The 12,752-nt window shown below is 40.6% G+C and overlaps 1 protein-coding gene across 4 annotated transcripts in view; it reads right to left on the bottom strand.

Annotated features, from left to right (window-relative positions):
- Window positions 1–12,752, bottom strand: part of LOC105487738 (family with sequence similarity 114 member A1) — a 78,720-nt gene that overhangs the window by 36,347 nt on the left and 29,621 nt on the right. For 2 of the 4 annotated variants that reach the window (XM_071093729.1, XM_071093730.1), the window contains 3 exons: window positions 5,486–5,599; window positions 5,260–5,366; window positions 2,441–2,575 (listed from right to left, as the gene is read on the bottom strand). In XM_071093729.1, the coding sequence (XP_070949830.1) occupies window positions 2,441–2,575; window positions 5,260–5,366; window positions 5,486–5,599 (356 nt within the window). Of the gene's footprint in view, window positions 1–2,440; window positions 2,576–5,259; window positions 5,367–5,485; window positions 5,600–6,287; window positions 7,362–12,752 lie in introns of those variants that run through there. The other 2 variants (XM_071093731.1, XM_071093732.1) reach the window with 2 other exon arrangements.

Here is a 12,752-nt window from a genome sequence, read left to right on the forward strand (position 1 = left end):
GGTGTCTGTTTCTGGGAGGGCACAGACTGATGCTCATTCTAACCAGTCTCCCTGCCCTTGGTCCTCCCAGCCAATTTTCTACCCAGGAACTAGAGGGGTCCTATTAAAGCACAGATCAGATTCTGTCACTTCTTTTCTCAAAATGCTGCAATGGTTTCCCCATTTCACTAACAGTCAAACCCAAGGTCCTTACGAACGTCTGTCACTCCCCATCACCACTCTGGTGTCCTCTTCAACAACCCTCACCCGGAGCTCACTCCTCTCCATCACGGGCATCCTGCTGTTCTGCGTTCATACCAGACACTCCTGCTTCAGGGCCTTTGCATGCGTTCTCCTTTGGCCTGGAATGAGCTTTACTCAGGTTCCTGCATGGTCAACGCTCTCATCTCCTTCAAGGATTTGCTCACATGTCATCATCTGCCCAATCACAATCCTACTTAACGCTCAGCCTGCCCCTCACACCCATACTCCTGATTCCTGATCACCTCTTCCTGTTCTACTTTGTCTTTTTCCCCATGGCACTTGTCACTTTCTGAAATACCAGATATTGCCTTCCACATCCCCTCTCCATGAGGCTGGAAGTAAGGCATTTCAAGATGATGGGGCCAGAAGATGTGGGCTCAGAAGTGTGCTACCCATGAGAGCCCCCTGGGATGAGTCTCCTGTGTGAGCAGAATGTTCATGCTGCACTTTGTGAGAACGAAAGGCAAACCTTTTTGTTCTAAGTCATACTGATACTTGGGGGTGGTTGTTCTTTTATGACATCTAGTGCGAATTACCTAACTAATACTAATCTATTCTCCTCCTCCTCCTCCTCCTCCTCCTTCTTCTTCTCCTTCTCCTCCTTCTCCTTCTCCTTCTTCTTCCTTCCTCTTCCTCTTCTTCTTTGTTTTTTGAGATGCAGTCCCACTCTGTTGCCCAGGCTGGAGTGCAGTGGCACAATCTCAGCTCACTGCAACTGCCACCTCCCTGGTTCAAGCAATTCCCCTGCCTCAGCCTCCTGAGTACCTGGGATTACAGGTGCTCGCCACCACATCCAGCTAATTTTTTTTTTTTTTTTTTAAGTAAAGACAGGGTTTCATCATCTTGGCCAGACTGGTCTTGAACTCCTGACCTCAGGTGATCTGCCTGCCTCGGCCTCCCAAAGTGCTCGGATTATGGATGTGAGCCACCGTGCCCAGTCATCTATTTTATTTTTCAAGGAGCAGGAGGGTGATGGTCTAGATGATCCTGCAAAGTCCCTCCCTGGACTATAACATCAGAGTGCTCATACTTGGGTTATTCCAGAAGAGGCAAGAAGAAATAGCCTCAAACAAAAGCTTCTAGGGGTTGCCATGAACATATTCTCAGTGATAGCTGTTCATGAAGGCAACCTTCATGGGTTCCTAGTACTAAGTCCTGCCTGTGACGTTTACAAAATCCACTGCTGCATCAGCTGCCTCTGATTTCAGGAAAGCACAGAGACCTGGTGTATCAGTCTCTCATGGAGGAGGTGGACTGGGGCATGCCTGGACTGTGCGGTAAGTTAGGCATGTTTCAGCTGGAAGAGTGAGTCATTATTTGGAAAATAAGACAAATATTATTTCCAATTTTCTTAACTATTGTAAGTAAGCAAAGATAGATTGAATTCTTTGTATTATGTTTTGCAAGAAGGGCTGGAAAACTTTAGTGCTGCAAGTGTGACAGAAGACCATCCTTGCACATATCAAGAGAAATAGAATATAAAATTCCAGTGAGATACCATTTCCACCTATTATACTGACATGTAATAACGACAATGACGACAACTAACGTTTCTGAGTGCTTACTAAGAGTTGGGTTCTGTTCCAACTCAGCTTAGCCTCAGAGCAAAGTTATTGGTAGGTATGTAAATTATCCCCAGTGTACAGATGAGTAAGCTGAGGCACAGAGGGGCTAAGTAACTTGCCCAAGGTCACACAGCTACTAAGTGGTAGAGATGGGATGCACACCATGACATAAATGGATCATCTTCAAGAAATAATATCAAGTGAATTAAGCAAGGAAGAAGAGTGTGTTTAGTATGCTATCATTGGGTTGAAAAAGTATGTGTGTATTTATGTACATGTCTATCCACGTGCATACACATATACTTATACATCTGTATATTTATAGCTGCATCTATAGATCTATATCCATATCTACATGCTGTGCCCTCTTGGTAGCTCAGATAGGCCGTGAATTCATTTCTTATACCAGGATTCTCTGACAGAATCCTTAAGAAACTGTTAAAAGTGGTTGTCTCCTCTGAGGAATTAAATGACTGAGGAGACGGAGGTAGTAGAAGCTCAATTTTCTCTCTCTGCTCTTTCACGCCATTTGATTTGAATCACATGCTTTAAATTAGCTATTCAAAAAGATAAATAAAAACTTATTTATTTTATTGACTGAAAGAAAAAATTGCAAAAGTATATAATCCAACCTGAGACAAGGAAACAGTTCTCTCCATGAGCGTCTTGGTCCGCTTAAAGCCCGGGTCACTTTCTGCAAGGACATTCATGGTTTTCTTGCCGATGAATTCCAACGCATCAAGGCCTCCAGTTAAGACGCTTTTACCCTGCAGATGAGATAACTGCATGAGATTAGATTTTTAGGTTTTGCTGTTTCGCAGCGGTCAGCAACTCCTAGGTAACTGGCACTATCTTCAAATATTAAAATCAATATAAAGTCACAATTTTTTCTCATCAGGAGATTTATCATCCATTTAACCCTATTTTCTTTTCCTTGGAAAAACATATGTTATATAATTTGTAGGATATACAATGTTATCAAAAATGATGCTTAGAAAAAAAAAGCATATAAAATAAAATTAATCCCTTTTTAATTTTACTGGCTCTCTGTGTATGAATAGATGTGTATCTAAGACATAATATTAACAGGTGACCCAATTGCTGTTTTCTGTTTAAAAAAATTTTAACCCAAGTAACAGAGTTGCTTGGAGCAGCCTATTAAAATGTCAAGTAGTCCTGCTAATTTAGGGACTTCTTTAATCTAGGGCCCTGGAGGGTAAGACCTTCAGGCTGTTTTGGACGGTTCTTGCATACTCTCAGAAACTAGCAATAACTGCCTATAATTAGTATACCCATGAAATAAGACACGTTGATTTCCTTGTACTTCTGGCTTTAGAAACTGGTGTATTATATAGTTATCCTTCTGCAAATCCCTTTGTCAGTCATCGTTGCCTTTTTTAAAAGATTGAAAGAACCCAGACTTACTCACTAAACTATTCAAGTGAACAGAACTGTGTACATTTCCTTGCAACTCTTTCATACATACACTCCAACTGTATAACTGCAATTATAATATGCATACATCTGTTTTTTCCCACCATACATAAAAATGATATAAATTTTATTTTATTATGATATTATTACTGATATACATTTTCCAATCTTCATAATTATCATTTAAATAGAAATACTGAATTTCATAGAATTAATATACTTTATTTTCATCTTGGGCATTTAGACTGTTTTTAGATTTGGGAGCCAACCAGTAATCTTGCTATAAATCAGATTTTTCAGTGCACACGCTTCAGGGGGATGATGGGACAGTAGCAATTCACACTTCTGTGTAATTTGACTTAGTGCCTGCTAACATCCTACGAAAAAATTATCTTATTGAGAATAAAATGGTGGAAGAAAGGACATAGGGATTTGTGTTAAGGATAGACCTGGAGGGGTAGTGTCTGGAACTTGGGAAAGAGGGGTCAAGAAGGTTGGAGAGAACCCAGAAAGGAATGTGAGGCTGCTGAAGACAAACTCAAGAGTGCCCTCTTGGTAGCCCAGATAGGCCGTGAATTCATTTCTTATACCAGAGATATTGACAGAGCTCCATTCATTTCCCATCCCACAAACCCCCGACAGGGGCGGCTGACTTGTATTGCTATTTGACTCCTAAGACAGATTTGCTGCTCCTCCTTCACCCCACCCCAGTCTAGAGGCCCTCAAATAGCAAGGAGAAGACTGGTCATTTTCTATATTTCTGGCACGTCCTGACCCTAAGGTCTGGGTGAGATACTCTCATGTTTGACCGCAGCCCTCACCTCTTCCCGAATCACATTGTGTTTATCTGTTCAGTCGCCTCAGTCCTCCAGGATATTGTGCCCTCTTGTTTGCCAGCATATATCCAAGATCCAGCACAGATCTTGGAACACAGTGAGGGCTAATCATGTTTCTGTTGTTGTTTTTCTTTTAATGAATGAATGAATGGATAAATGGGACACGAGCCATATTTTTAGAAAAACTAGTTAGTTTACATAGCAAGAAATAAAACTTCACATGTGTAATCCCAGCACTTTGGGAGGCCAAGGCGGGAGGATCACCTGAGGTCTAGAGTCCAAGACAAGCCTGGCCAACATGGTGAAACCCCGTCTCTACTAAAAACACCAAAATTAGCTGGGTGTGGTGGTAGGCACCTGTAATCCCAGCTACTTGGGAAGTTGAGGTGGGAGAATCGCTTGAACCAGGGATGCAGAGGTTGCAGTGAGCCAAGAACGCACCACTGCACTCCAGCCTGGGTGACAGAGTGAGACTCCATCTCAAAAAAAAAAAAAAAAAGAAAGAAAGAAAGAAAAAAATCTTTCTCCCCGACCCTGAGGACCAGCTAGCTGCCTTACCTCAGTTGAGATGCCTCCCTTTTTTCAATATTCACCAATGTTTAGCTGCTAATATTGAGCTTCTTTTAAGAGGTAGGCAGGGATCTGGGGGGGTACACTTAGGGTGATGTAGGGAAGAGGAAGGGTGGGAATGAAGAGGTAGGGATGGGGGAAGAACGCTGGTCTCCGGAAACACTTCAGAAACATATTTGGGCTGTTTTTCCTGTCTTGTAACTGGTACTTTTTATTTAAACGGTTTAAAGCTTTTTCAAATTTAGGGATAAGATAAGCAGAGCATTTAGGAAAAACAGTTGTCCCAGCTCTGACAAAGAGTTCTCTCTCCCCTCAACCAGACGCTGTCCTTGCTGCAGCTGGAAAGGACTCTGTTAAATCAGACTGAAAAATGTTCCTTCTAAACAGCTCCTTTCTTTTAAACATAAAATATATTTCATTTTGCCCTTATTATTTTGAATCCAAGGTTACGTCTGCTTTGTAGCAGAAAACATAAAAAAAAACCAACCATAATCCAAAGTTCTGAGCAAGGCCATCGTTTCTCTGATGTATCTAGGTCACTGGTAAATGGAAATATCAAAAGAAGGCCCTGGGAAATACAGGGGAAAGAGAGGAAGCAGCCAGCGACTCACTGTGTTTTGAACCACGTTGGTGATGGCAGACAGCATACCCCGAGAGGCCGATGAAGGGGAGGTGGGTGGGCTTTCTGCAGGGCCCTGATCTGTGGCTGCATCTGTTACTAAAAAGAAGAAAGAAATCCTTTAAGAGTTCATGTTGCTGATCTGAACTTGGAAACCCTCTGATTATGCACATGGTGTAATAAAGTCCAGGAACACCCAGAGGAGATGTATCACTCACTTGCAGGGACTCCGTTTTCAGTGTCTGGTTGGGCCCCTTCAGAAAATCCAGAATTTACACCATGAATCCGTAGAGTGGCCCCTGCTTTTTCCTTGACTGCCGTCAATCCATGACCTGTTGGACATAAAAATATGGTTCATGGATACGTTAGAAATCCACGGTCTGCAAGTCTGCCACCTAATCTTACAAAGCTGTTTTAAGTTGCAGAAATACATAGTGTTTTGTTTGTTTGTTTGTTTTAAGACAGAGGCTCGCTCTGTCACCCAGACTGGAGTGCAGTGGTGCAATCTCGGCTCACTGCAAGCTCCGCCTCCTGGGTTCAAGTGGTTCTCCCGCCTCAGCCTCCCGAGTAGCTGGGATTACAGATGCACGCCACCACGCCCGGCTAATTTTTGTGCCTTTAGTGAAGACCGGGTTTCACTAAATGTTGGCCAGGCTTGTCTTAAACTCCTGACTTCGGGAGATCGACCCACCTCGGCCTCCCAAAGTGCTGGGATTACAGGCGTGAGCCATCGCACCTGGTCTGTAAAAGTACATCCTGATTGAAAGAAAGAAGAATCCCTGCTCCCTGAGATGTGGGTTCCAATAGGAGCTCAGTTTCACCCCTGCCTTGTTGAATGACCTTAGAGAAGTTACCCAGCCTCTCTGTGACTCAGTTTCCTCATTGAGTTATTGTGACGTGCAAATGAGATACACGTAGGTAAAGTGCTCCCAGATGCTTCACTGTTTGCTTTTGCTTCTCACACCACCCAATCATCAACCTGGAATTCTAAGCTCAACACACTGTCTTTGTATAGTGTACCTGTCTCATCCTCTTTGCTCTTTTGTAAGTTCCTTATGGAAGATACTCTTCATTCATTTTTTTGATTCCTTGCAGGCTTAGCACGTGGAAGATTATCAATTAATATTGGTTGGATTGAAATCAGCTGAGCCTCAGAGTGTTTCTTTAAAGCATTAGGCTTTCCTTTAGGCATGGAGACTGAAGGTTCTGGAGCCGACATCCCAAAATCAAAAGGCAAGTCAGTGGAGAAACCAGGAAGGCCACCCAACAGCCCTGACGGCTGTCTTAAACAATAATGCCCTGACAGTTGTCTTAAACAATAATGATATAGATCAGCTTTAACAGTAGTCAGGCAGGCGAAGGGCACAGGTTTTACTCCATCTGAGCAAGGACAATACCCACATTCCCTAGAGCCTGGCACAATGGTTATTCAATAACTATTTGGTAAATACAGAGCTGACCTTCCTACCCATGTGGAAAAACCCCAACCTTCGACCTGACAGGGACATGGTCTTGTCTACATTTTATTCTAGAGAGATTTTCCTCCCTTTGAGGCCTTCACGATCAGTTATAGCTTTTCTGAATCGTCAAACCACTGGAGGAATGAATAGCCTACAGATGGTCCGAAGTGGCTGTCTGACTTCTTGAAGGAGAAACAGCACAGGCTGCCATCATCCTGAGCACTCACAGAGAAAATGAAAGATTTCTCTCGGGACCTGGGTAACCTCTGGTTGCTAAAACACAAGGCAGTAACATGAGGAAAAACTTCCCAAGTCCCAACAGAATGTAAGAGCTAACTAGAACCACCTAGTCTTAGAAGGCACTGTTAAAATAACCAGTTGTCCATTTCCTGAATAAGAAAGGGGAAGACATGGATGACTCCCAAACCTAAAGAGTAGCATTTTAGCAGTTGTAACCTTATTTATCCTAGCGATCTTAACATAAACAAGGCACTGATATTTGACAAATATAGAAGGGATTATGTCCAATAGAAATACACTACCTAGAAAACCCTGAAAGTTAAACATTATTTACAACTGTAATTACATATAGAAATATGTGTTTCTATTCATGTGCAGATTAGACACAGTTCAAATTAATTGCTGAGTTACTTGAAAAAATAAAGGTGTACTGTGACTGATAATGCTTGAATTAATTGTCTCTAGCTTCCAATGAATTTCAAGCATTGTTTCTTTTTTTTTGTAAAGCTGAACTTTATATTTCTAGTAGAAATATATCTAGTAGAAACTTATTGAAGTTTCAATAGCATATTTAAGTTAGAGGATAGAATATCTAACTCTTTTACATACTGCATCCAACTTCCCTGCCATTAAAAATACATATAATATGCATTTTCCAAAAGGAAATAATGTGTCTCCAAATCTCAACCTATGATTTTCATCTAGATTTCTGAGAGCCAAAATCAAGGAAAAAAATGAGGTCAAGGAGGCTGGGAGGCACCATCTTCTCCATCTTCTTTGCTTAAGCCATGCGAGAAAGATGATCACACACCCTTTCCTGAGACCGTTTCAGGAGATAATGAATCTCATATTCAGTATCTCTACTTTCACCTTCTCCATCCCTTGCAGGTTAGGATAATGTCTGGTTCTTTTTGCAGGAAGAACGGCTTCTCCCCATCTCAGAACATAAATGATTACAGATATGTATACATGAGCTGCCTCTAGAAAAATCACTTTGTTTCCGGAAGGAAATACGATTTTATGTGCATATAAATGGGATCTATCTGTTTAACAATGAAAATAGGCTGCTATTCCAACTACATTTTCTTATTAACAATTCTTTTTCTGAATGTTTTGTTAGGGAAAGTACCTTTTTACTGCATTCTACTAGAAATATAAAGTTCAGCTTTACAAAAAAAAGAAACACAAAATAAATGTAAAGTTCAGCTTTATATTTATGTATGAGCTATAATTTTTCATAGCTAAGGTTTAGACACTGTGCCACGCCTTACTCTAGAGAGTAACCTCTAAAACTTTACTTAGTGTGACATCTAGTGTCCAGAACAAGAAAACAGTGATATGAAGCCCCTGTTGCCTTTTGATTGGGAGTCATCTCCAGAGGTACTGACTGGGACCTACCAATAAGAGAAAAACAATAAATATGAATAATACCATAGGGTACAGTATACACGGATTAATTTCTTCATGTGTCATCCCAAACCCCAAGCATCCTCAAAATCTGAAACCCCTCTAAATTCCATGATTCTAAAGATGGAATATCCTCTACTCTTTGGCTCACTGCAATACAAGGTGAGTGCTGCAAAGAAGATGAGAACGTCGTACAAATGCTGTGATAATGTATCATTTTAAAATAAATGCCGAATGATTGGCTGGTATTTAATTTACTACCTCTACTAGAATGGAAAACACCTTAAACTTAGGAGTCAGGAGCCTTGTGGAGGATTTCTGCTCCCGTCATGTATTAGCTGTGTAATACTGGTGAGCTGCTTAACCTCACTGAATGTCTGCTGCTATGCATTCTCTGACAGGAGGATTACCTCTCAGAGTTTTGCGAGATTATTGAGAAGAAACATGTGAAACCTCTGCTAAGGCCAACATTTATTGAGCACTTACTATGTCCTAACACCGTATTAAATACTTTTAGTACAGTACATTATCTCATTTAATCTTCTCAACGACCTTATGAGGTCCCTTAGGATATTAGTATACTCATTTCACAACTGAGAAAACTGAGACCTGGTGAGGTGAAATCACTTTCCCAAGGTCCTAAAGCCAATCAGTGACAAAGGCGGGATTCCAACTCAGTCCTTCTGACTCTAGAACCCACATGTGTAATCACTATGTTACGTCAAGAAAGTTTTATTGCCATTTATAGTTGAATAAATGTCATTTTAATCCCATTTCTATAACTCCTTGGAAATCAGATCCTTAGTTTGGAGCTTCCTACTTTTTAAAACATTGTTTTATTCTAAAATGCACTTGACTTACCTTACCATGACCAAAGAACAAGGTGAAGGTCACCTCCGCAGTGAAACCTGACTCTAACCCTCTCCCTGTCAACCGTGTCGAGTGATGCCATAGCTTAGTGTTTTTAGGATCAGCCCTGTGCTGTGCAGGCTGCATTCTCAAGACACTGTGTAGGGCTATCTTATAGATCCACTTTGATTTTTTTCTTCCCCAAAAGCACTGTGATCTTATGAAGACCTCTTCTTGTGAATTCCACCAAGATCAAAAAGCCATCGAAGGGAAGTCTCTCCTCTTTCTGGATAGATGAAATAATTTGCTGGTTATCTGAAATAATCAAGATGAAATAATTTGCAAAAAGAATATGCTGGGCAGGCAAGGTGGCTCGCGCCTGTAATCCCAGCACTTTGGGAGGCCGAGGCAGGCGGATCACCTGAGATCAGGAGTTCGAGCCATCCTGGCCACCATGGTGAAACTCCATCTCTACTAAAAATACAAAAATTAGCCGGGTGTGGTGGTGGGTGCCTGTAATCCCAGCTACTTGGGAGACTGAGGCAGGAGAATCGCTTGAACCCAGGAGGCAGAGGTGCAGTGAGCTGAGTTTGTACCATTGCGCTCCAGCCTGGGTGACAGAGCCAGACTCCGACTCCAGCTCAAAAAAAAAAAAAAAAAAAAAAAAAAGAATATGCTGGGAAGTTCTGTCTGACCAAGTGGTAACTCAGGGAAGCAGCAGCAGTTCTCTGCAGCACCTTGGATGACTGGGTAGCTCAATGGGTACTTCCTATTGGTCCCATATGCTAAAGGATCACAACAAGGGCACACGCTAACTCATTAGGAAGGTTCCTCCCTTTTAGCTTGTTTTATTTTTTAATACAATATTTCCTTCTTTTTCTTTTTTTAACTTTCCTTTTATTCTTCTTTTTCAAAAAATGAATATATTAAAAAGAAACTTAAAAAATCCCATAATATCACATCTCTGATATATCTGGTTGAATTTTACTCCAATTTTTTTTGCGGTAAAATGCACATGACATACATTTTACCATCTCAACTTTTCCGACCTGAATAGTTCAGAGGTACCAAATACATTCACAATATTGTGCAACCATCACCACTATCCATCTCCAGAACTCACTCTCTTGTATAAAACTGAAACTCTATACCCATTAAACAATAACTCCCCACACCCCTCTTTTACCAGCCCCTGGAAACCATCATTCTACATTCCACTAGTCAGAACGTTCTCAAATCTCTATGATTTTGACTATTTCTAACTGCCTCACAGAAGTGGAATCACACAGTACTTATCTTTTTGTGACTGGCTCATTTCACTTAGCATAATGTCCTCAAGGTTCATCCATGTTGTAACATATGTCAGAATTTCCTTCGTTTTAAAAGCTGAATAATATTCCCTTGTATGTAGAGACCACATTTGGCTTTTCCATTCATCTGTCCACAGACACTTGGGTTGCTTCTGTGCTTTAGCTATTGTGAATAATGCTGCTATGATCGTGGGTGTACAAATACCTCCTTGGGACCCTGCCTTTAATTCTTTTGGAAATATAATCAAAAGTGGAATTGGTGGATCATATGGTAATTCTGTTTTTCGTTTTTTGAGGAACTGTCATACTGTCTTCCACAGCAGCTGTACCATTTTATAACCCCAGCAAGAGCACACAAGGGTTCCAATTTCTCCACATCCTCACCAACACTTATTTTCTGTTTTTTTAAAAAATAATAGTCATTCTTATACTGAAATATTAGTGGTAAAAAAATTTTCAAAAAGTCATTCTAATGGGCGTGAGGTAGTATCTCATCGTAGTTCTGATTAGCATTTCCCTAACGATTAGTGGTGTTGAGCATGTTTTCATGTGCAGATTTAAAAAATAAAAATGTTCATAATATTAGCAAGTCCAAAGAGTATAGAAACATAGATAACAGAAGGTGGACCAGCCTCTTTCTGCTTAGATTCCAGTAACTAATAAGCAATAGAGTGTATGAGCTTATAAGGGCCTGTGGAAATAATTAAGGCCTGCAAAAGCTGTTGGCTTTAAAAGAAAAAAATAAAATTACAAATTAGATAGTAATTAATATTTACTTAAATGTATTCAAAATGTAATATTGGATCAGTTGGTCAATATCATTCAAATAAATTCAACTCCTACATAGTTGATATATATATATGTGTGTGTGTGTGTGTGTGTGTAGTAAATTTAAGGAGAAATGTGGGTACATTCTAATGCATTTGCTCTGATACAGGAGTGACTTCTAAAAGAAGCAATGCTTGGAGCTTTTGAAAGACTTAAGGTAGCCCTTTCTCTCCCCTCAACCCCTTCCTTCTAAAGATAATAATTCTAATTATTTCTTGTGATTCTTTTCAAGAATGTAAAAGCAAATTTACCTACATATAAGTCTTCTGGACTTGGCTTTTCCATTTGGCAGTTCACAGTTGAAGTCTCAGCACATAGAGATAGTGCTGGGTGCTGTGTGCTGTCTGGAATCACAGTGTTCATTCTCCTTGATTCTGGGAGTGTTGTCTGTTGACAGTGCTCAACTAAGTAAATGCCTCCCTTTGAATTGCCTTTGACCAAAGGGAGTTGGTTCCACCAAGACTATACTACAGTGACTGGTCAATGAGGGAGCTGTTGATATAAAGGCCCAGCCCGGCGGATTAAGGGAAGACATCTCCTAAGACTCATCCCAAACCCCAAGCTCCCTATGGGATAGGCTAAGACCTCTGCTGTAACGACACTGCAGTTCAACTTCTCCCTTGGCTCAGTTTTCCTTCCCAATCCTTTGCTGTCTTGCAAAGCTTGTTCCAGAAAGCCCTTCACAGTAAAACTCCAGCACACAATTTCTGCCTCATCCCTCTGCTGGGCATCCAACCTAGAACACTGATCTACCTTGGTCTTTTTAATGACTGCATAGTATCCCGCTGAATGGAGGTAGATATATCTGTATCTGTCTATGTATACATATATATACACTGACTGTGTTTCAGACTCTTCTATCAATGAATTCAAGATATTATAAAAAGTTGTGAAGAGTAATTGTTCAGAAAAGCACAAGTTGATATTACCATGCTCAACCAAAGCGAACTATAGTGCAGCAAAAAGGGAGCCAATCAACCTTCCTTTGTAATAGTCTTTCCTTTCCATATGATGGTTGATGTCCACTTTGTAATCAGATGCTTACTTCCCTTTAGGCTCAAAATAGAAAAGAAATGTTACTGAACTGATGATATTTGCCCAGAAGTCCAACAGAAACTCATTAACCCCTGTGTTTTATTCATAGAATCTAAAGGATGGTGGACAAACTCTAAGCATTAATCCTATTCTCTTTGTCTCAATTATCTTTGAGAAATTTCATATCATCAGCAATGTTACCTTCAAAAGTGAATTCATGCCCTATTGACAGTGATTTACACAGTGACGATTTCTCATTCTAGTACCATTTTGACAAGTTTGCCATTCTCTGTAATAAACACTGTCATTTCTGACAGGGCTGGTAGAAGAGTTTCATTAAAATGTGCAGAAGGAAA

The sequence above is a fragment of the Macaca nemestrina genome, chromosome 3 (genome assembly GCF_043159975.1).
Source record: "Macaca nemestrina isolate mMacNem1 chromosome 3, mMacNem.hap1, whole genome shotgun sequence".
Taxonomy (NCBI): Eukaryota; Metazoa; Chordata; class Mammalia; order Primates; family Cercopithecidae; genus Macaca; species Macaca nemestrina.